Here is a 21,669-nt window from a genome sequence, read left to right as displayed (position 1 = left end):
GCGCTTTTGATTTAGGCAACTACACACAATATGCTTTGCTTTGGTTATTTTTCATCTGAGGTTTACAACTACTTTAATTTTTAGCTTCATGTTTAGATTGGTAAAATAATAAGATCCATTCATTTTTCTCACCACAGAATCTGTCCGACATACTCCCAGCTGTGACACAGTAGTAGTAGCAGCAGCAGCATCATCCTCTTCTCAGACTGGTGGCGAGGACCCAGATCCTCCAGGAGGCAGTTTTCTACCCGGTTCCTTGGATGAAGATTCGGGACCCAGCATTCCTACAGCACATATCAGACCCACCCATCCCCTGAAGAGCTTTGCAGTACCTGCTGTTCCTGCTACAGCTTCCGGAGCAGCATATGAGCCACTGCCAAGCTCTCCCCTTTTGGCACAACAAGGTGGGCATTCCCTGTCCTGTCCCCCTTGCTGTCTTCATGTCCTGTTTCCTGTCTGTCTTAGGTGATGGATATATACTGTATATCATATATACATAGACACACCGATTAGCCATATCTTTAGGACCACTGACAGGTGAAGAACGTTAATTATCCAGGTACAATAGCATCTAAAAGTTGGTGGGATATATTAGCAAGTAAATATGTCCCTGAAGTTGATGTGTTGAAAGCAGAAAAAAATGTACATCATAGTTTATGGTGTATGAGACTGTATAGCCACATAAAGGTCAGGGTTGCCAATGCTGACTCGCGTTCACAGAGCTGGATCATGGAGCAGTGGAAGAAGGTGGCCTGGTCTAATGAATCATGTTTTCTTTAACAACGCGATAGCTGGGTGCATGTGTGTCTACCTGGGGAATAGCTGGCACCAGGATGCACTATATAGGAGGAAGGCAAACCAGCGGAGGCAGTGTGATGCTTTGGGCATTGTTCTGCTGGCAAACCTTTGGTCCTGCCATTCACGTGGATGTTACTTGACATGTATCGCTTACCTAAACATGGTTGCTGACCTAGTAAGTACACCCCTTCACGGAAGCAGTATTCCCTGATGCCAGAATAATGCACCCTGCCACACTGCAAATATGGTTTCAGGAACGCAACAACCAGTTGAAGTTGTGTTGACTTGACCTTCAAATTCTGCAGATCTCAAGCCAGTCGAGCATCTGTGGAATGTGCTGGAAAAACAAGTCCGATCCATGGAAGCCCAACCTTACATTTACAGGACTGAAAGGATCCAGATACCACAGCATACCTTCAGAGGATTAATTGCATCTATGCCTCTATGGTTAAAGGCTTTTTTGGTGGCAAAAGGGGGACTTACTCAATATTAGGTGTATGGTAAACAAAATGATGGTTGATCAGTGTATCTCTTGTAATAGTACAGAACATGGGATTATAGGCCGATACCTTCAGGTGATTGTATACTGGACAAGCCCCCCTGAGCGTACCTCTATAACCCTACATTTTTCCAACCTACTCAGAGTACCCCATACCCTTACCAAAAGAAATTGCAGAAACCAGGAGCAGGGGAACTATTGCAAAAGTTAGGTATTCGCTCTGCCTAAGGGTTGCAAAAAAAAAAATATTCCACTCAGTGATTGCTTCCATTGCAGGACCCTATTTTAACATCTGTCTCTCTATCTCAGGCATGCAACATGACTTTTCTGCAGCTATGTCAGATTTCCTATAGCTATCACTGTTCAAAGCACAAATGTGCCAGGCTTCTTCTCAATCCCCGCTGGATAGGAAATGCAGCAATTGAGGGGAATGAAAAGAACCCAGAAACAATACTAGTGGAGAGAGCAGAAGATCTCATCCCCAGCCTTTCGTACACCTGATGTTATATGCAACTTCTGCTGTGCGCAAAAGCCTCAACATCGTGGTATCATTGCAGAACTCCATCCCGTGGAGAGAGTTCATAAATAAAGTGGTCTGTTTTAGTAGTAGACCCGGTCGTCTCGGTCTTAAATGTCTTAGTGTGCTCTTTAGAAGATGTTCCTTCATTTAAAGATTCTGCTGACAGAATTATTTAAGACCCTTTTTAAAAGTTTTAACCTTGCTTGCAGGCCCAGCTATTCAACGGGCTGTTGCTGCAATTTCCAGTTTGCAGGTAACCGGACTAGGCAATGAACAGGCAGCAGAATCCTGTCTCCAGGACCAAACCTTGGCAGAGCACTTTGTGTTTCCCTAGAACATGAATGATACAGATCTCCAGCATTGCTCTCGTTTCTATCCATATGCTCAGAATCTTATGGCTAAAAGCCTGGACAGATGAGGTTGCTTGCAAACATTGCCTCAAACGTATGCCCTTTAAAGAAAGAGGTCTGTCTGGTGTGGCAATCGACAAATTCAAAGATGTCACAGAAGGAAAAGTAGTTCTTTCACAACAAAAGGTTTCTGAATCCATTTTCTTGTGGGCTTTTAACTCCTCAAAAAGACTCCCATTACTTTCCTCAAACTTTATATTCAATGTCAAAATTCGGTCCTTCATTTCAGCCCAAGACTTAGAACACAAAACCCTCCTCACAATGAAGGTATACCCTCAACCCTGGGAGTGGAGGGGACATCTATTTGCATTTTTCTGGTGTCCCTGAAGATGTTGCGATTGAAGCATTTTGGGCGGAGCCTGCAAGTCTGAGGGAGAGCTGGCTGTTTACTGAGTGGTGGAAGTTATTTTTGCTCTTGGCTGTGAACGGCTTATCTTCTTTACTTTGCTGCTGACTCTGTATAAAGTGATTCTATCTGCAACCCTTTGTGAATGCATTTTTATTTAGTAAATGGCAAACAAAGAACACTATGTATTTGGAGGTCCTTCTCTTTGGGAAAACTCACTTTTTTTTCCTTGCATGCATGGGAAGCATTGCTATTGGATTATCACAGATGGGCATTTTTCATTCATGTTTGAGGTTTTGTTTTTTTTGTGGCATCATATACATAATATCTTGTGGCTATATATACACACTACTTAAACTCTTCTCAGGAGCTTACACTCTAAAGCAGGGGTGGTCTCCATACTTTGTAAACAATGGGCTAGTTTACTGTTTGGAAATTAGGGGGGGGGCAGACTATGTCCAGTGGGCATAAACCATGTCCATTCTCTGGTATTAGTGGGAGGAATTGTGCCCCCTCTTTGGTGTCAGTGGAAGGAATTATGTCTCTGTATTGGTTTCTGTGGGAGGAATAGTGCCCTATTGTCAGTGGCAGAATAATCTCAAGGGCCGGATAAAAGCAAGCAAAGGGCCGCAGTTTGGTGACTACTGCTCTAAAGGGTAAGACACTTCAAACTGTCTTGTATGCACTCTCCAGCAGATCAGGGGGTGTTTCCTGAGGTTTCCAACACCAAATCTCTGTTGCTCATCTTTGAAAAGACCATCACCTGGTCTTCAGTTCATACCTTCTACAAGGCGGACATCCAAGCTTATGTAAATGCAGTATTAAGCTGCAATGTTCTTGACCGAAGTACAGTGCCTTGCAAAGGTATTCACCCCCCTGACTTTTTACCTATTTTGTTACATTACAGCCTTAAGTTCAATATTTTGTTAATCTGAATTTTATGTGATGGATCAGAACACAGTAGTCTAAGTTGGTGAAGTGAAATGAGAAAAATATATAAACATAAAACTATTTTTAGGAATATAAAACAGAAAATTGGCATGTGCGTATATATACACCCCCTTTGTTATGAAGCCCATAAAAAGCTCTAGTGCAACAAATTACCTTCAGAAGTCATATAATTAGTGAAATGATGTCCACCTGTGTGCAATCTAAAGCCTCGCACACACGCACTGATTGTTGGCCGACCGTCGTCTTTTGTCCAGTGTTGTTGTGTTGGTTGAAATGTGCTCTAGACTGCACACAAATTTTGTCGGCCAACAACAACCAACTGCAGAAGTGATGTCATGTTCTGGTCTACTTTTTGTGTGTTTTTTCTTCTCTGAGCATGCCCAGTCTTGCTCATCTGACCTTTGTCGGCCGAAATCTGTACTGACTGATGAACAATCGGCCATTCTGGTGACGGCCAACAAACTTTATAGCATGCACACCAGATTTTGTTTGGCCGAAAAGTCGCAGTCGGTTGTCGGAAGCATCATACTAACAAGCCGACAATCGTCCGATCGGACGTTGGCCGAAAATTTACGGCCAACAATCGGTGCATGTGTACGGGGCTTAAGTGTCACATGATCTGTCATTACATATACATTTTTTGAAAGACCCCAGAGGCTGCAAAACCTAAGCAAGAGGCACCACTAACCAAACACTGCCATGAAGACCAAGGAACTCTCCAAAGAAGTAAGGAACAAATCAAAATCTTTGATGATCCCAGGAGCACCATCAAATCTATCATAACCAAATGGAAAGAACATGGCACAACAGCAAACCTGCCAAGACACGACCGCCCACCAAAGCTCATGGACAGGGCAAGGAGGGCATTAATCAGAGAGGCAGCACAAAGACCTAAGGTAACCCTGGAGGAGCTGCAGAGTTCCACAGCAGAGACTGGATTATCTGTACATAGGAGGGCAATAAGCCGTACGCTCCATAGAGTTGGTCTTTATGGCAGAGTGGCCAGAAGAAAGCAGTTACTTTCAGCAAAAAACAAAATGGCATGTTTTGACTTTGCAAAAAGGCATGTGGGAGACTCCCAAAATGTATGGAGGAAGGTACTCTGGTCTGATGAGACTAAAATTTAACTTTTTGCCCCCCCTCCATTTTTATTCATTGCTTGGGGGATATCCAGGGATCCATGAATATTCAGCCTGTGTAATATGCATTTAGGATTAGAGGAGTTTTGACTTGTAAAGGACACTCTCCCCTCTTGTGTTCATTAATTGCTAAAAAAAAAAAACCCCCAGAGGTCTCAGAAAATGAGGTAGGTTTATAGGGGTACATTTCCAGCAAAGCTTTGCCAATGTCCAGTCACCTGAAGGTACCAGCCTATATCCCACAGTCTATGAATATCCAGTCCTGGACTGTACTCCGCTATGGAATGTACATCTAAGTTAAAAATCCTTTCTTGTCCTTTGAGGGAAGCAGGAAGTCTTTCACCCTCGGTTTATTATGCTGCCTACAAGTATATTTGACATTGGCAAACAAACCTAAAAATAAGTGTCACTTTCCAGGCACCTTTTTAGTAACGTGTTAGCTGTGGGGTTCTTTCCAGGTCAAGAACTACAGGTATTGGCTCAGCGCCTGCCCTGTCTCAGGAGACTCACCTAGTGAGTGGGCCTGCCTGTCTGTGCGTTGGAAGCTACTCATTGGTATTACATTGGTTGCTGGGTGCCTTTTTAGGGTTTAAATTCCCCACTTCCTGCCAATTTCCATCATGGAAAGGGTTAATGCTGTGGGAGTTATTACCGCTGGATGCAGTGTTGTGCATGCAGTGCACATTCTTTCCCACCGTACATCTTTGAGGAAGCTTCTCCCCACTGCATTGCAAAGAGCCACAGGTAACTCCAATCTTCCCACTTAGTGTCTTTGGTCACCTCAGGCCATCCAACTTATTACCAGCTTTCTGAGTTTTCATGAATACCTAAGGTTTTGCCTCCCACCCTAAGCCTTACATTGCCTTACTTCTATGTGATTGCCACATGTCTGAATCTGGAGATGGAGCAGCAGCCCCCTGTACCAAGTGTCCCCAGCTCAGACTCTACTAGGCACACTGCAAGCAGCACTGGAGCCGTTACCAATGTAGATAGTCTTATCGGTTGGAATGCTGTTGCCCTTTGCTTTTAGTCTATCCCATCTTTAGGGCTCTTGCTTCCTTACTTGTGGTTTCTGACCACAGAAGCCACAAGAGTGCTCTTTCACTTTTCCCACAGCTTCTGTGTTTTTTTTCTGGTGATTTTTCAACCACGGAGGCTGTCTGATTCTCAGTTGCTCAAGTTCGTATCGGAATAGCTTACCTCTTAGGAGCCACAGTCTTCTGCCGTCATTCCCAAATTAGGAGACCACTTCAACTCTTATTGGTACAGTACACACCTCACTTAAACTAGAGGATGTCTGTTGCTAATACCAGTGCTCTTCCCAATCTTGCTCCTTTTAGAGCCACAAATTAAAGTCAAAGGACTTGCTGTTCTAAGTCTTTCCATCGAGAGAAAGCTCCCTGACGGTCTATTTGCTCCCCCAAAGGTTTTTCTAAGCCTTGTACCCATTTGAAGAGGACTTGTGTTTTTTTTGTTTTTTAAAGTGGTCTGTCCCCACTGTGGATTCTGCCGTGTTCCACCTTAAGTAACCATCATACCGTTGAAGGATACAGCCGGCTTTAAGGACCCAACTGATAAATGGCTGGAAGCCCTCTTTAAGGCTTCCGTTCTTGTTGGGAAGGCCTGTTCTTTACCCTATCTTGTCTTTGCCAAACCCTGACTGATTAACCTCTTCCAGACTGCCCACTGTATATGTACATGCCATTAGTTTGATGTTGAACACCAAGTATGGCAGCAGCTAGCTGCCATAACCCCGGTATTTTTTATACTGTGGGTGATTCTTTGTAAGAGAAAAGTGATCCCGCAGATTCACAACAGGATCACTTTTAGCGGCAGGGGGTAGGTCCCCCCGCTTCCCGCTCATCTCCATGTTAACGGACAGTTTAGCCCAGAGCCGATCCGATCCCCTCCATAGCTGGGCAGGAAGCCAAGTGAGGGTGAGAGAGTCCTCACTCAGTTCTATGGCCTTGGAGGAATTGAGCGATGTTCGACGTCACTTCCGCATTCTCTTAGGTGGAAAATTAAATGTGAGATCTGAGGTCTTTTTGACCCGAGATCTTGCAATAGATGCCCTGTAATGCTAATTTCTTTTAAAAAGGGATGTTTACTTGTAATGAGAATAAAAGTGATCACATTTTTTAAATGGATAGTGTAAAAAATATAAAGTAAAATAAGGGCAAACAAGGGAAAGTGATCTGCCACGGAGGTATAATTGTCTAGCTAACTCCATCCCTAGTAACATATAGCTAAAAGAAAAGGAGGAATGTGGGACTTTGATTGAGTGTAGCTAGACATATGTATCTAATAGATAGTGTAATAAGTATGTCCTAGTGCGGATCCCAGACCAGGGATCCGTGAAGGACTGATAATGCATAAGTTGGGTTAATGTAGCATATATGAATCTATAAATCTTAAATAATCTATTAAATCATAATAGATGCAGATTATGTTAAATACAAAGAAAATATATCATGTCCAAAATCATCGTAATAAAATATATTTATTGTGGAAATATTCTTTTTATCTTTAGAAGTACACAACTTTAAAATATAAGACTTTATATGACCCAAACCATGGGGACCCCTAAAGGGTTAGCACACAATCAAATATTTGACTATTCTAATCTGACACGATGTATTAAGATAATAATACAGATTATACATACAGAACATATACATGGAGAGACATACATGAATGTATATAGATTAGCAATAAAACCATACATATTCATATTAAAGATCGAAAACAGCTTAATAAAAGGATGTAAATCTCTTGGAAAACATAATCTTGGAATTGGACAAAGGTTTTCCTGAAGTAACCTGAATGATTGTAAGCTTGTTATACCAGGTGTGAATGGGATTATGTATATTTGTCGGCTCGACGCGTTTCGTGGACCTCCGTCCACTCATCAGGAGCATAAAAGAATATATTTCTGAAAATGAGAATATAGATTAGGTTTTGATAAAGATGTAGGATATGGAATCGAGAATATAAGGGGATGAACACTACCTTTGACTAGTGTCATCGATCCATAAGCAAACCAGTTCGGTGTAGGCGAAACAGGGGCCGCCTCAGGAGAACGCCTGGCCCGGGGCTGAAGCATGGATTGCACCCCGCACACATGGGAGCAACGGGAAAGGGGAGGACCCAAGTAGGATTTATAATGATAAACGAACCAACAAGAGAGGCTCTTAGGAGATTAATCCAAAAAATATGGGTCACAGATGGTTAGAACCAGAGGCAGTCTGAAAAAAAAAAAAAAAAAAAAAAAAATTTTTTTTTTTTTTTCAGACTGCCTCTGGTTCTAACCATCTGTGACCCATATTTTTTGGATTAATCTCCTAAGAGCCTCTCTTGTTGGTTCGTTTATCATTATAAATCCTACTTGGGTCCTCCCCTTTCCCGTTGCTCCCATGTGTGCGGGGTGCAATCCATGCTTCAGCCCCGGGCCAGGCGTTCTCCTGAGGCGGCCCCTGTTTCGCCTACACCAAACTGGTTTGCTTATGGATCGATGACACTAGTCAAAGGTAGTGTTCATCCCCTTATATTCTCGATTCCATATCCTACATCTTTATCAAAACCTAATCTATATTCTCATTTTCAGAAATATATTCTTTTATGCTCCTGATGAGTGGACGGAGGTCCACGAAACGCGTCGAGCCGACAAATATACATAATCCCATTCACACCTGGTATAACAAGCTTACAATCATTCAGGTTACTTCAGGAAAACCTTTGTCCAATTCCAAGATTATGTTTTCCAAGAGATTTACATCCTTTTATTAAGCTGTTTTCGATCTTTAATATGAATATGTATGGTTTTATTGCTAATCTATATACATTCATGTATGTCTCTCCATGTATATGTTCTGTATGTATAATCTGTATTATTATCTTAATATATCGTGTCAGATTAGAATAGTCAAATATTTGATTGTGTGCTAACCCTTTAGGGGTCCCCATGGTTTGGGTCATATAAAGTCTTATATTTTAAAGTTGTGTACTTCTAAAGATAAAAAGAATATTTCCACAATAAATATATTTTATTACGATGATTTTGGACATGATATATTTTCTTTGTATTTAACATAATCTGCATCTATTATGATTTAATAGATTATTTAAGATTTATAGATTCATATATGCTACATTAACCCAACTTATGCATTATCAGTCCTTCACGGATCCCTGGTCTGGGATCCGCACTAGGACATACTTATTACACTATCTATTAGATACATATGTCTAGCTACACTCAATCAAAGTCCCACATTCCTCCTTTTCTTTTAGCTATATAAAGTAAAATAAGAAAAAAGCACCCGCCCCTCAGAGCTTGCGCACAGTAACGAACCCATACGTAAGTCACGCCTACATAAGTAAACGGTGTTCAAACCACACATGCGAGGTATCGCCGTGATCATTACAGTGAGAGCAATCATTCTAGCACTAGACCTCTAACTCTAAACGTGTAACCTGTAAAAAAAAAAAAAAAAAAAAGCATAAGCATAGTCTATGGAGATTTTTTAATTTTTTGCCATTCCACAAATGTACACAATTTTGAAGTATGACATGTTCGGTATCTATTTCGTCTACGTAACCTCATCTTTCACACTTTCACATTCTACAAAAAAATTGCGTTTTTAAAACCACTTGCCTACTAGGCCTATTTTTGACATTTGGTGTTTATCAGCTAAAATCAGTTGTTTTTGCTAGAAAACTACTTAGAACCCCCAAACATTATATATATATATATATATATATATATATATATATATATATATATATATATATATATATATATATTTTTAGCAGAGACCCTAGAGAATAAAATGAAGATTATTGCAATATTTTTTATCACACCGTATTTGTGCAGCGGTCTTCCAAATGCAATTTTTTTGGAAAAAAGTCACTTTTTTAAATTAAAAAATAAGAATCCAGTAAAAGTTAGCCCAATTTTTTTACCTAATGTGAAAGATAATGTTATGCCGAGTAAATGGATACCCAACATGTCATGCTTCAAAATTGCGCACGCTCACGGAATGGCGACAAACTTTGGTACTTAAAAATCCCCATAGGCAACACTTTAAAAATTTCTACAGGTTGCCATCTTAGAATTACAGAGGAGGTCTAGGGCTCAAATTATTGCTCTCGCTCTGATCGCGGCGATACCTCACATGTGTGGTTTGAACACCTTTTTAAATACGTGGGCGGGGTTTCCGTATGCGTTCGCTTCTGCGCACAAGCTAACAGGGACAGGGCGCTTTCATTTTTTTTACTATTTATTTTTATTTTTACACCGTTTAAAGAAAAAAAAAATTGATCACTTTTATTTCTATTACAAGGAATGTAAACATTCCTTGTAATAGAAATAGGCACGACAGGACCTCTTTTTTGTGAGATCTGGGGTAAAAAAAAAGGGACCTTTAAGCCGGTTGCTAGGCAACGACGTTTGCCGTCTCTCCGGTCCTCCAAGACCATAGTCGAGTGAGGGCAAGCTTGCCCTCACTCGACATCCTGTCTGTGAGGATCCGGGACCCAATCGTTTTCCCCGCTGCCGGCGGGTCCGGCAAGCGGGGAAAACGTCTTGGCCGCAGCGGGAGGGGGTGCACCTCTTCCGCCATCCCAGAAGGGTGATTATGCGGCGAATCCGCAGCTGGGACCACCCTTATCGGAAAGCCGATTTGCCTGCAGTTTAAAAAAATACCAGGGTTATGGCAGCTATCTGCTGCCATAACGCCGTTTTTTTAGGTTTAAATGCAGGACGTATATATACAGTGGCCGGTAGGGAGGTGGTTAAGACTGCTGCGCAAATATGATGCGACATTAAATATTGCAACAATCTCGATTTTATCCTGTAGGGTCTTTGCTGGAAGGAAAATAAATAAATATATATTTATCTGTGCGCCGCAATGTCGCAGTCCCGCAAAAAAATCTCAAATCGCGGCCACTCTTACTAGTAAAAAAAAAATAAATAAATAAAAATGACATCTTTCCCCTAGCTAGATAGGTTCGAAATAACTTTCTAGCAAAAATACTAATTTAAACTTGTAAACAACAAATGTCAGAAATAGGCCTGGTCCCTAAGTGGTTAAAGTCACTAAACTACAGTTGTAATGTGCTGTTGGAGATCTCCCGTCTTATCTGCTCTTCTGTTCACATGTGAAGAACACTGTGGTTAAAGTGTGGACTACAGACCCTGCATTTAAGAAGCATCTGATCCGCATGGCTTTTGAAGGGCATTTCTTTAAATCTGCTGTGGATACCTTTTTATCAAGTATATTACTGGTGTGGTGGCAAGGGTACCTATATTTTTCAGCTGAAGCATAAAGAACAGACTGCAAAATTCTTTACCTCCCTATCTGTTTTAAAACGTCCCCTTTTTAAAAAAGGACTTGTTTAAACGGTGGGAGTGTCAGTTCTGCACCTCCCTGGCCTCCAGATTCAACAATCTACAGATACAGGGATTCTCTAGTGGAAACCGTGAATGCTTTGGTAACTCTATGGGATTAGTACACCCTGATCTAAGACTTTCCTCCCCTGAAACGGAAAATGGAGGGCATTCTGGTGTTCCTCATTGCTCCATATTGGCCCAGGCAGGCAAGGTATGCTGACATGGTAAGACTCCTGGCGGGTGCACTTTAGACTTTACCTAATCCTCTGGATCTTCTGTCCATCCTGCTTTATGGTTGCTGGCTTTAGCAGTTTAGTTGTTGAAATCCAGGTCGTGACAAACCGGGGCATCTCTGAATCATTGATTTCTTATGATGTTAATTACTCAAGAAATCTGCTTCTTGCAAGGTTAATTAATCATCAGACATGGAAGGAATACTTTTTACTTGGTGTGAGTCTAAGGACTTCAACCCTAAGCGTTTTTCCTTGGGATCCCTCCTGCAGTTGACACTGGACCAACCTCTGGCACTATGAAAGGTCATGTTTCTGCCCTTTTCTTCTGCTTCTCACTCCCTAATTAGGACCTTTGTTCGGGGAGTTTCTCATGTAGTTCCGTTCCCTGTTTGATTCCCTATGACTTTATACGATCTGAACCTTGTTCCCTCTGTTTTGATTATTTATATTTGTTGTATTCAGACACATTTGATATCATATGTATGATTGAGCTGTTTTCTCTTTACTGTACAACTTTCAATACAAATTACAATTCTAAAAAAGAAACGGCCAGTTGAACCCATTAGAAACATTCTTTTCTGTTCTCACCCACAAGGTATTATTTCTTGTAGCCATTTTTTTTAGGTTATAGTCTGAACTGGCAGCCCTATTTTTGCATGGAAGATTTTCTGGTTTTGCTTAGGGACAAGCTAGTGTGGATCCTAGTTTCTGCCTTTTACCTCAACCAGGACGTAATTTTTCCATCTTTGTCTGGTTCCAGTTCACCAATGGGAAATACCTCCATTGTCTGGATATTTTTCAAGCTGTGTGCTTATCTCTAAGCCACTTTCAGGAAGGCATTTTTTGTTTTTGGCATCCCAGGTATGGGTGCACCAGCTTCTCGTTCCACAGTGTCTAAGTGGATCAGACATGCTACCATTCTGGCTTGTTAACTTGGGGATCTGGTTCCTACTTTTCCTGTCAAGGTGCACTCTACTAGATCTGTGCTTTTGGAACTGTGTTTTTTCCAGCGTCAGACAAATGTTTCCCAGATTTACAAGGTGGCCCCTGGTCTTCAGTTCACATGTCTCTTGGTTCAATCGTGGATGATGTGGCCTCATTTGATGATTGCATTGGGCGCAGGGTCCTTCAGGCAGCTCCTAGAGCTGCAGGCAGTCCCAAGTTCTGTTTCTTGTTTTGGAGATTACTCAGTTGGGCTGCTTTTGGACATCTTAAAGGCTAGACTTCCTGTGTTCCACAATGGACAAGCAACTACCCACCATAATATCCTTTTCTTGCAGTCCATTGAGGGACACATGTCTTGCCCCTTTATGGTCCATCTCTCTGTAACTGCTCTGCTACAAACTGAGGCATGCTGGTAGTAGAAGTTATCCTGGGCAGGCCTACATTTTTTTGTTTACCAGTGTCCAGTCCCTATGTAGGTGTCATTATAAACCAAAAGTTAGACTTCCTTTATCCCTCAATGGACTCCCAAGAAAAGGATTTTCCAGAGTTTTCAAAATCCTTTTACATTACTATTAATACAATTGTTTTATTTATTATTATGATTATAGGTCCATCATCACTATCTGTAAAAACGGCTTCTCTAGGGACCCTGGGGAGAGTGCGTCCACCGCTTCCAGTAACTGTGCCCAGTGCCCCTGAACCACTAGAGACCAGCAGAATGCTAGATGGCTCAGAAAGTGTAAGTATCTTGTTTGTAATTTACATTACTTTAGTAAAGTTTAGTACACATAGATAGGTGGTGAGGTAATTAAATACATAAGGAAACTGCAACGTTCTACAAGTCTGTAGGTTTGCTTTAATCCACACTGATCTATATCCCACAGCACATACAGCTTTTTGTTTGCCAGCTGCTCTGTTTGTTGCAGGGAGCCAAGAAAATACTTCTTTCCAGGTTTGGATGAGCATGTGATAATACTGGGCCCAGTAACACTGCTGTCACATGAGAAGAGTTCATAGACTTGTGTAGGATATGTGAAAAATGTAAAGTCATGCTTAAAGTCATGTAAATGTATGTGCTGCTGGGAAGAGGAATCACTTGCTTTAGCTCTGCAGAAAAGAAATGTATATCCCTAGATGGAATATAATGTAAAGAACCACTGTTGCAAAAAATACATGTATTCTTATACCCTATGTGGTTAATGTAATTTTAGCAATAATGGCTTATACAGTACAGATGGCTTCTAGGTGTCTTCTGATGTTGGATGCAAAATAAAATGGTGACTGTGTCAGTACAATACAAAGTGAGACTTATGTCACCAGGGCACCAAGGATTTTTAGAACGGGTCCAAAGCTTTATTCAGCATTTACATAGTTACAAAAATCAATGTTTTGGCGTCTCGCTTCATCAGGCATGTGACCATACAATGTTCTGCTCCTAGTATAATAGTACATATATTTAATTTTTTTTTCTCCTTTCTTTGCACAATATATGAACATATATTTGTGTACATGGTAATTAGCATATGTAGACTTAATAAAATATTAAGAGAGCGATGTGTAAAATAGTAAAGCCTATACTTTCTAGTCATACCTGAACTTCACCCAAAAGGGAACGTTCTGCTTCTTTGCATCCTACCCCTGCCACCCCTCCTCAGTCACATTTGGCACTTTTTGTGGGGGGAGCGGTTCCCTTGTTTTGACAAGAGGACAGCGCCTGGACCCAAAGCAGATTTTAGAATTGGCTCAGGTGAGGACAATGCTGGATCCTTGAACAGGTAAGTGTCCTTAAAGCGGAGTTCCACCCTAATTTTACACTTTGCTGATTCCAGCAGTGATCGATATGCTAAAGAATTGGGCATTTAACATTTTTTTAGGTGGTCCCTTGTAGGGCTTTGTTGATTCCACTACTTCTTCCTCCCCTCTCTGCGGACACAGCCGCCGACGTCACTTCCTGCTCTGCAGTGCGTCTTGGGAGCTGTTTGTCATCGCTCCCAGGAGGCAATGCGCTGGTGGCCCCGCCCGGGGAGCAGCGAAGCAGAACTGCAGGCTGCCTCCCTCTGCAGATAAGTGGATCTGGAGGGTGTCCCTCTTCCCAGACTAATCTTCCCAGGCTTAGAAGTTTGGAGGATGAGAGCAGCGCTGTAATTGGTAAGGAAGTTTCACTTTGAAAAGTTGTGAGAACATGGAGATCGGTGTGTGTAGACGTGTCTGAGAGGAGAAGAGGAGACAAGACGAGAACTCCTCTACAAGTGTCTGTGATCTCATCCGACAAACCTTCCGACACTACAACACCAGCCGACCATGTCCTGCCTTGTTTACAGCTGGACGATACACAGGAGAGATCTGAGGATAGTGAGATCACCTCCATAACATCTCTACTGATAGACTGTTAGCTCTTTTGCCACACTGGGCACGGGTGTCCTGGGAATCATTGAGATCACCCCCATAAGATCCATCTCAATAAACTGCAAGCTCTTCTGCCACACTCGGCACTTGAGGGATCTGAGGATAGTGAGATCAACCCCCCATAAGATCAGGAAGAAGGGCATAAAGGATTACACTGCGGCTTCGGATGCCCACATCCAAGATGGCCGCACTCAGACAGCGTTTTTAAAAGTAAGATTTTCACTAAAATCATACACTGTACAACTGGTAAATATGAGAATAGCGGTTATGTAAAGGGCAATGGATTAGTATTAATGGGGTATTTTAAGCTAAAAAATGTATCTGAGGCCGGGACTCCGCTTTAAAATAACCAGTTCCTGTCTGGCTGGTAGTCAAATGACAGCCGGGTGAGAGCTCTCTTGTCCTGGGTGGACGTCGTATGACGTCCTCCCCAAAACGCACCACACTGGCTCGATCTGTCACCTGCTGTGTCCTACAGACATAGCAGATGACAGATCAGTGTACTGGCCCGCTGCCGGTGCCATGTGATCGCTTTGACGAGTCACAGCAGATCACATCATTTTACACCGCCTCTGAAACAGCCGGGACGCCCGGGGAAACCGGTCAGGTTACTGCGCTCTGTCATTCCAATGTAGGCTGTCCCCTATGGCCTCATATCTAGGATGAATGAGAGACACACCAAGGAATGGAGGCAAATTTTGGGAACAACGGCTTTAAAAGAGGACTCCAATGAGAAGTACTTCTTTAAGTTGTTACTAGGAATCACTGCTGAATGCCTGACGCAGTAATATGGGCATAAGGACTGTACTGTCATAAGCTACAGAAAAATATATTGCTCATAAGGAGGACTTTCTTTCTGCCTTTCAATCTATATGCACAACACATTATATGCATCATTAAAAGTCACCCTATGCAAGATATACTCTGCAAATGTTGGATGTCTTGATGCACACTGGGACTGTGTTTAATAATCACCTTGAGAGAGAGGTGGGGCTTTTTACCCTGCACTTAATCAACAGGACGTTCTAATATTCATGAAAACCACCTAGACCACAGGTGTGAAGGGTTTATACTAGTGATCGATATCGTTTTTTCGTTGCCGTTACCGATATTTTGCTGATTGCATATCGGCATCGGCCGAGATTGGCCGATATTTTCACACATGTAAAAATTGGAAAAAAAAACACAAATTTCGACACAAATCTCTTAACCACTTGCCGACTGCGCACAGTATATTTACTGCGGCAGTCGGCCCCGGCCAGGCAGAGTGACGTAGGTCTACGTCGCTACTTCCTGCCGGTCCTGTGCGCGCTCCCGCGCGTGCCCGCCGACACCGATGGCTCGATTGGGTTCAGAACCGATCAGTCATCAGGTCCAGGCCAATCATTTTTGGTCTGGACCTGTTGATCGGTCCTGCCCAATCAGATCTCCCTCTAAGCCTGTGAAATGTAAACACAGGCTTAGAGGAGATGTGCCCTCCCCCCACAACGGTCTTTTTGGATCCAGCGTGAGAGGAGAGCACATCTTACTGTGAGTACTGCACCAAGCACACCCACACACAGTTAGATAGGCACATTTCACCCCCGATCGCCCCCCCGATTAACCCCTACAGCACCTGACACAACACACACTATATACAGCATATAGCATATACCTATATACCTGTATAAGTGTGATTTGTGAACAGGTGTAACACTTGCGACCCCCCCTTTTCCACTTGAATTACCCCCCACCCCCCCCTAATAAAGATTTGAGCCCCTGATCTCCCCTGACCCCCCCCTGATCACCGCTAGTTAACCCCTACACCCTCTGTCACATCAGCACTAATACAAACGCAATATACGGTGTTATTGTATTTTTGTATTAGTGTGATTGTGATCAGAATTAGCGCAGGCGACTAAGTTTCTGTCCCAAGAAGGTTTAGGGTCCCCGCCACCCGCCCAATAAAGATTTAAGCCCCTGACCCCCCCCGATCACCCCTACACCCCCTGCCATAACACACACCGTATACAGTATATAGCATTTTGCTATATACCCGTATAAGTGTGATTTGTGGTCAGGTCTAGCGCTTGCGACCCCCCTTTTTCCACTTGAATTACCCACCACCCCCCCCTAATAAAGATTTAAGCCCCTGATCCCCCCTGATCCCCTCCTGATCACCGCTAGTTAACCCCTACACCCTCTGTCACATCAGCACTAATACAAACGTAATATACAGTGTTTTTGTATTTTTGTATTAGTGTGATTGTGATCAGAATTAGCGCAGGCGACTAAGTTTGTGTCCCAAGGAGGTTTAGGGTCCCCGCCACCCGCCCAATAAAGATTTAATCCCCTGATCCCCCCCTGATCACCCCTACACCCCCTGCCATAACACACACTGTATACAGTATATAGCATTTTCTATATACCTGTATAAGTGTGACTTGTGACCAGGTTTAGCGCTTGCCACCGTTCCTTTTATCCTTAGGATACCCGCCAGCCCCTTCCAATAAAGATTTAAACCCCTGATCCCCCCCTGATCACATCCCGTTAACCCCTACACCCTCTGTCACATTAGCACTAATACACACATAATATACTGTTTTTACTGTATTTTGTATTGGTGTCATTGTGACTTGAGGTTGCGCTAGCTAGCTAGTTTCTTTCCCAAAGGAGGTTTAGGGTCCCCGCCACCCCCCCCAGATCCCCAGCGCATAGTTTAGAAGTAACCCCTTGATTGCCACACACGCACGCACGCACGCACGCACCTACACTTCCCTTTCTAGTATAGTGTTTGAACAGATCAATATCTGATCTGATCAGAACTATACTAGCGCCCCCATAGTTTAGGGTTCCCAAAACGCGGTGTTTGCACGATCAGTACTGATTCCGGCCAGCACCTGCGTTTAACCCTTTCACCCAGGCAAGTGTAGTAATCAATAGATTACTGTCACTTGCAAAAAAACACAAGACACAAAACCGCTGTGTTAGCAGAGTCAGGCCTGATCCCTGCTAGCATTAGCAGTTTTTTTTGTAGCGCTTGAAATAATCTTCGACAACCAGGTGCTTTTATTACCTGTGAGTCGCATCACTGTACGAGTAAATTTAGTTGCCAAAATGACCAAACGTTCGTACAGGGATGAAGAGCTTCTCAGTTATATGCTGACCGAGTCATCTGATAGCGAAGGGGAAGCTACAATGACCGAATTAGTGTCAGTATATGAACCTGATGACGGCAGCGGCTCCCTGACAGATAGCTCCGACGACAGATGGGTCCCTGTTAGACCCAGGCGTACCCGACCCCATTCTGAAGTTGTTGAGATGCAGGAATCGCAGGGTGCTCGTATGGAGCAGAGTGTGGGTACTAGTGCCGCTCATTTTTCTGGCGACCTGGCAAGCGCCAGCGGCCTAGTACAACCTGGACCTAGTACAACCAGCACTGCAGTAAGACCTGGTGACGTGGCGAGTCCCCTAAGTGCAGTTGAAGCTGGTGCGGTGGCTAGCACAAGTAGTGGCCCGCAGCCACCGCGTATTCGTAGACAGGCCCGTAGAGCCCATAGTGCCCTCCCTGATGCGCTGGCATATCCTAATTGGCAACCCACCGATACTACAGCGCCAGTACTTCCCCCATTCACCGCCCAACCTGGAATCCACGTGGAGACAGCTGGTTTTACGCCCCTAAACTTTTATGAGCTGTTCTTCACGGAAGATCTTTACAGATCGATTGTGGATCAATCAAATTTGTATGCACAACAGTTCATCGCCGCCAACCCAAATTCACACCTTGCCAGACAATTCGGCTGGAAACCTATAACGGTTTCCGAATTTAAGATCTTTCTGGGCCTTTCCCTCCACATGGGCATAACTAAACAGAGTGAATTGCGGCTATATTGGTCCACTAGCCCAGTTCACCATATGCGCATGTACTCTGCCTCCATGTCCAGGGGGAGATACGAGCAAATTCTGCGATTCATGCATTTCAGCGACAATGAAATCTGTCGTCCTCGGGGAGACCCTGAATACGATCGGCTCCACAAAATTCGGCCCCTCATAGACCACTTCAATCAGCGGTTTGCAGCCTTGTTTACCCCCGAACAAGTTGTCTGCGTTGACGAGTCCCTGATTAAATTTACTGGCCGCCTTGCTATGAAACAGTACCTCCCCAGCAAGCGTGCCAAGTACGGGGTCAAACTGTATAAATTGTGTGACAGGGCCACAGGCTATACAGTTAGTTTCCGGGTCTATGAGGGAAAAGATAGCTGTGTGGAGCCCCCCAACTGCCCAGACTACATAGGGAGCAGCGGTAAGATCGTTTGGGACTTGGTGTCACCCTTATCCGGAAAGGGGTACCATTTGTACGTGGACAACTTTTATACAAGCGTGCCACTATTTAGTCACCTTCTCGATTTACAAATTGGCGCATGTGGCACCGTGCGACCTAATCGCCGGGGCTTCCCCCAACGGCTTGTAAATTCCCGTCTTAGTCGGGGGGCGAGAGCCTGCTTGAAAACGGACAAATTGCTTGCGGTGAAGTGGAAGGATACACGGGATGTTTATGTTCTGTCCTCCCTTCACGCAGACACGACGATCCAAATCACTACGGCAACTGGCGTTGTGGAGAAACCCCTCTGTGTCCACGAATATAACCTTAACATGGGAGGGGTGGACCTTAACGACCAGCTTTTGGCGCCGTATTTAGTTGCCCGTAAAGCCAGACGCTGGTACAAAAAAGTGTCTGTTTACCTTTACCAATTGGCTATGCTGAACGCCTTTGTCCTATACAGGGCGTCAGGACGAACTGGATCTTTCCGGGAATTCCAGGAAGAGATCATCCTTGCCTACCTGTACCCAGGAGGCATGCCTGCCCAACTTCCCCTTCCAGATGCAGTGAGCCGGCTGCATGAGAGGCATTTTCCTTATGTCCTCCCGAGTACCCCTACCCAAAGATACCCCCAAAAAAGATGTCGTGTCTGTAGCAGGCGCGGATTTAGGCGTGACACCCGTTATTATTGTCCCAAATGTCCTGACCAACCTGGTCTCTGCATCGGGGAATGTTTCGAGCGCTACCATACACTAGTGGAGTATTAGCGTAGGGTACAGCACGACACAGTGTAGGGCACATAAACACAGGGTCTCGAAAGATGTTGGATGTCCATCGACATTTTGAGAGACCCAAGCTGGAAGAGAAGATCGCAGAAGATCGCAGTCCCAAATCAAGAAACAGTTAGAAAAATAAAAGGATCCAAAAACTGTTGTGTCAGTAATTTTATATGTCCTTCTCCTTCCTACTGTACTTTTTTCAATGTCCTTAGTTTGTTTTTTCATTCTTTTGTGACCTGTTTCTCTTGCAGGTCCCTCGTCGGCTACCACGCATTGATTTTATATATTCTGACACAAACAGCGTTTGCGCTCAGCATATATGGATACCTTTGCTGATAGCAGCTGTGGTGATTTTCTGATTTCAGCACTGCAGTTAAAATCCTATTTTGGTATACGTGGATAGCGCCGTGTATACCCATCATTAAATTCAGTGGGTGGTTGTTTGGGCGGTTAATGATGAGAATCCAAAAACTTTTGTTGTGTCAGTCATTTTATATGTCCTACTCTTCCTACTGTACTTTTTTTTAATGTCCTTTGTTTTTTCATTCTTTTGTGACCTGTTTCTCTTGCAGGTCCCTCGTCGGCTACCACGCATTGATTTTATATATTCTGACACAAATAGTGTTTGCGCTCAGCATATATGGATACCTTTGCTGATAGCAGCTGTGGTGATTTTCTGATTTCAGCACTGCAGTTAAAATCCTATTTTGGTATACGTGGATAGCGCCGTGTATACCCATCATTAAATTCAGTGGGTGGTTGTTTGGGCGGTTAATGATGAGAATCCAAAAACTTTTGTTGTGTCAGTCATTTTATATGTCCTACTCTTCCTACTGTACTTTTTTTTAATGTCCTTTGTTTTTTCATTCTTTTGTGACCTGTTTCTCTAGCAGGTACTCGTCGGCTACCACGCATTGATTTTATATATTCTGACACAAACAGTGTTTGCGCTCAGCATATATGGATACCTTTGCTGATAGCAGCTGTGGTGATTTTCTGATTTCAGCACTGCAGTTAAAATCCTATTTTGGTATACGTGGATAGTGTCGTGTATACCCATCATTAAATTCAGTGGGTGGTTGTTTGGGCGGTTAATGATGAGTAATACTACGCATTATTCCTGTGCTGATTTCTGATAGGTTCTCTTTTTTTCCGTTCAGCCCACAGGCTGCATGAAAAAAAAAAAAACCTATATGCCAAACAAGGACCAGCAATGTACTGGTACGTTGCTGGACTTTGAGTGGTTATACCAGGATGATGCCTGCAGATTTAGGCATCATCTTGGTATCGTTTTTTACAGCCAGCGGTCGGCTTACATGTAAAAGCAATCCTAGCAGGTAATTGGCCGCTAGACTGCTTTTACATGCAGTGGGAGGGGCCTCCCCCCCCCCCACCGCCGCCTTCCGCAGCCTTCCGTGGTTTTTCTCGGGCTCTCCTGTCCCACCGGTTAACCCGAGAGTGCAGCCGGTGGTTCAATTGTCTAACCATAGAGCTAATTGGAGATGAGAATGGCTCCAATCATCTCTATGGCCTAAGATGCCGGAGGCTACGAGCATTTCATGACTTCTGTTTCGCCAGAAATAAGCAGGGCCATTGGGAAATTGGGAAAGTATTTTATCACACCAATTTTGGTGTGGTCAGATGCGTTAAGGTCAGAGGAGAGATCTAGAGTCTAAAAGACCCCAATTTTTTTAAAAAAGAGTACCTGTCACCACAGATTGCTATCATGGGGGATATTTAAATTCACTGTGATAACAATAAAAATGATTTAAAAAAAAAAAAATGAAAGGAAAGGTGTCAAAATAACATAAAAAAAGCAAAAGAAAAAAGAAAAAAAAAAAAAAAAAATTGAGCCCCCCCCCTTTCCCCCGGTGCTTGCGCGCAATGGCGCACACAAGCGGTGGTCTAGTGTCATATGTAAACCGCAATTGCAGCATGCATGTGAGGTATCG

At 43.4% G+C, this 21,669-nt stretch overlaps 1 protein-coding gene across 5 annotated transcripts in view; it reads left to right on the top strand.

Annotated features, from left to right (window-relative positions):
* The window catches only part of NEO1 (neogenin 1), a 306,375-nt gene that overhangs the window by 270,418 nt on the left and 14,288 nt on the right, over positions 1–21,669 (top strand). For all 5 annotated transcript variants that reach the window (XM_082257066.1, XM_082257065.1, XM_082257064.1 and 2 more), the window contains 2 exons: positions 138–404; positions 12,841–12,971. In XM_082257066.1, coding sequence (XP_082113192.1) covers positions 138–404; positions 12,841–12,971 — 398 coding nt within the window. The remainder of the gene's footprint in view (positions 1–137; positions 405–12,840; positions 12,972–21,669) is intronic.

Source organism: Pelophylax lessonae (genome assembly GCF_965119305.1).
Source record: "Pelophylax lessonae genome assembly, chromosome: 4".
NCBI lineage: Eukaryota > Metazoa > Chordata > Amphibia > Anura > Ranidae > Pelophylax > Pelophylax lessonae.
The sequence above is the reverse complement of the archived record's forward strand: the minus strand, read 5'-3'. Positions and strand labels throughout refer to the sequence as shown.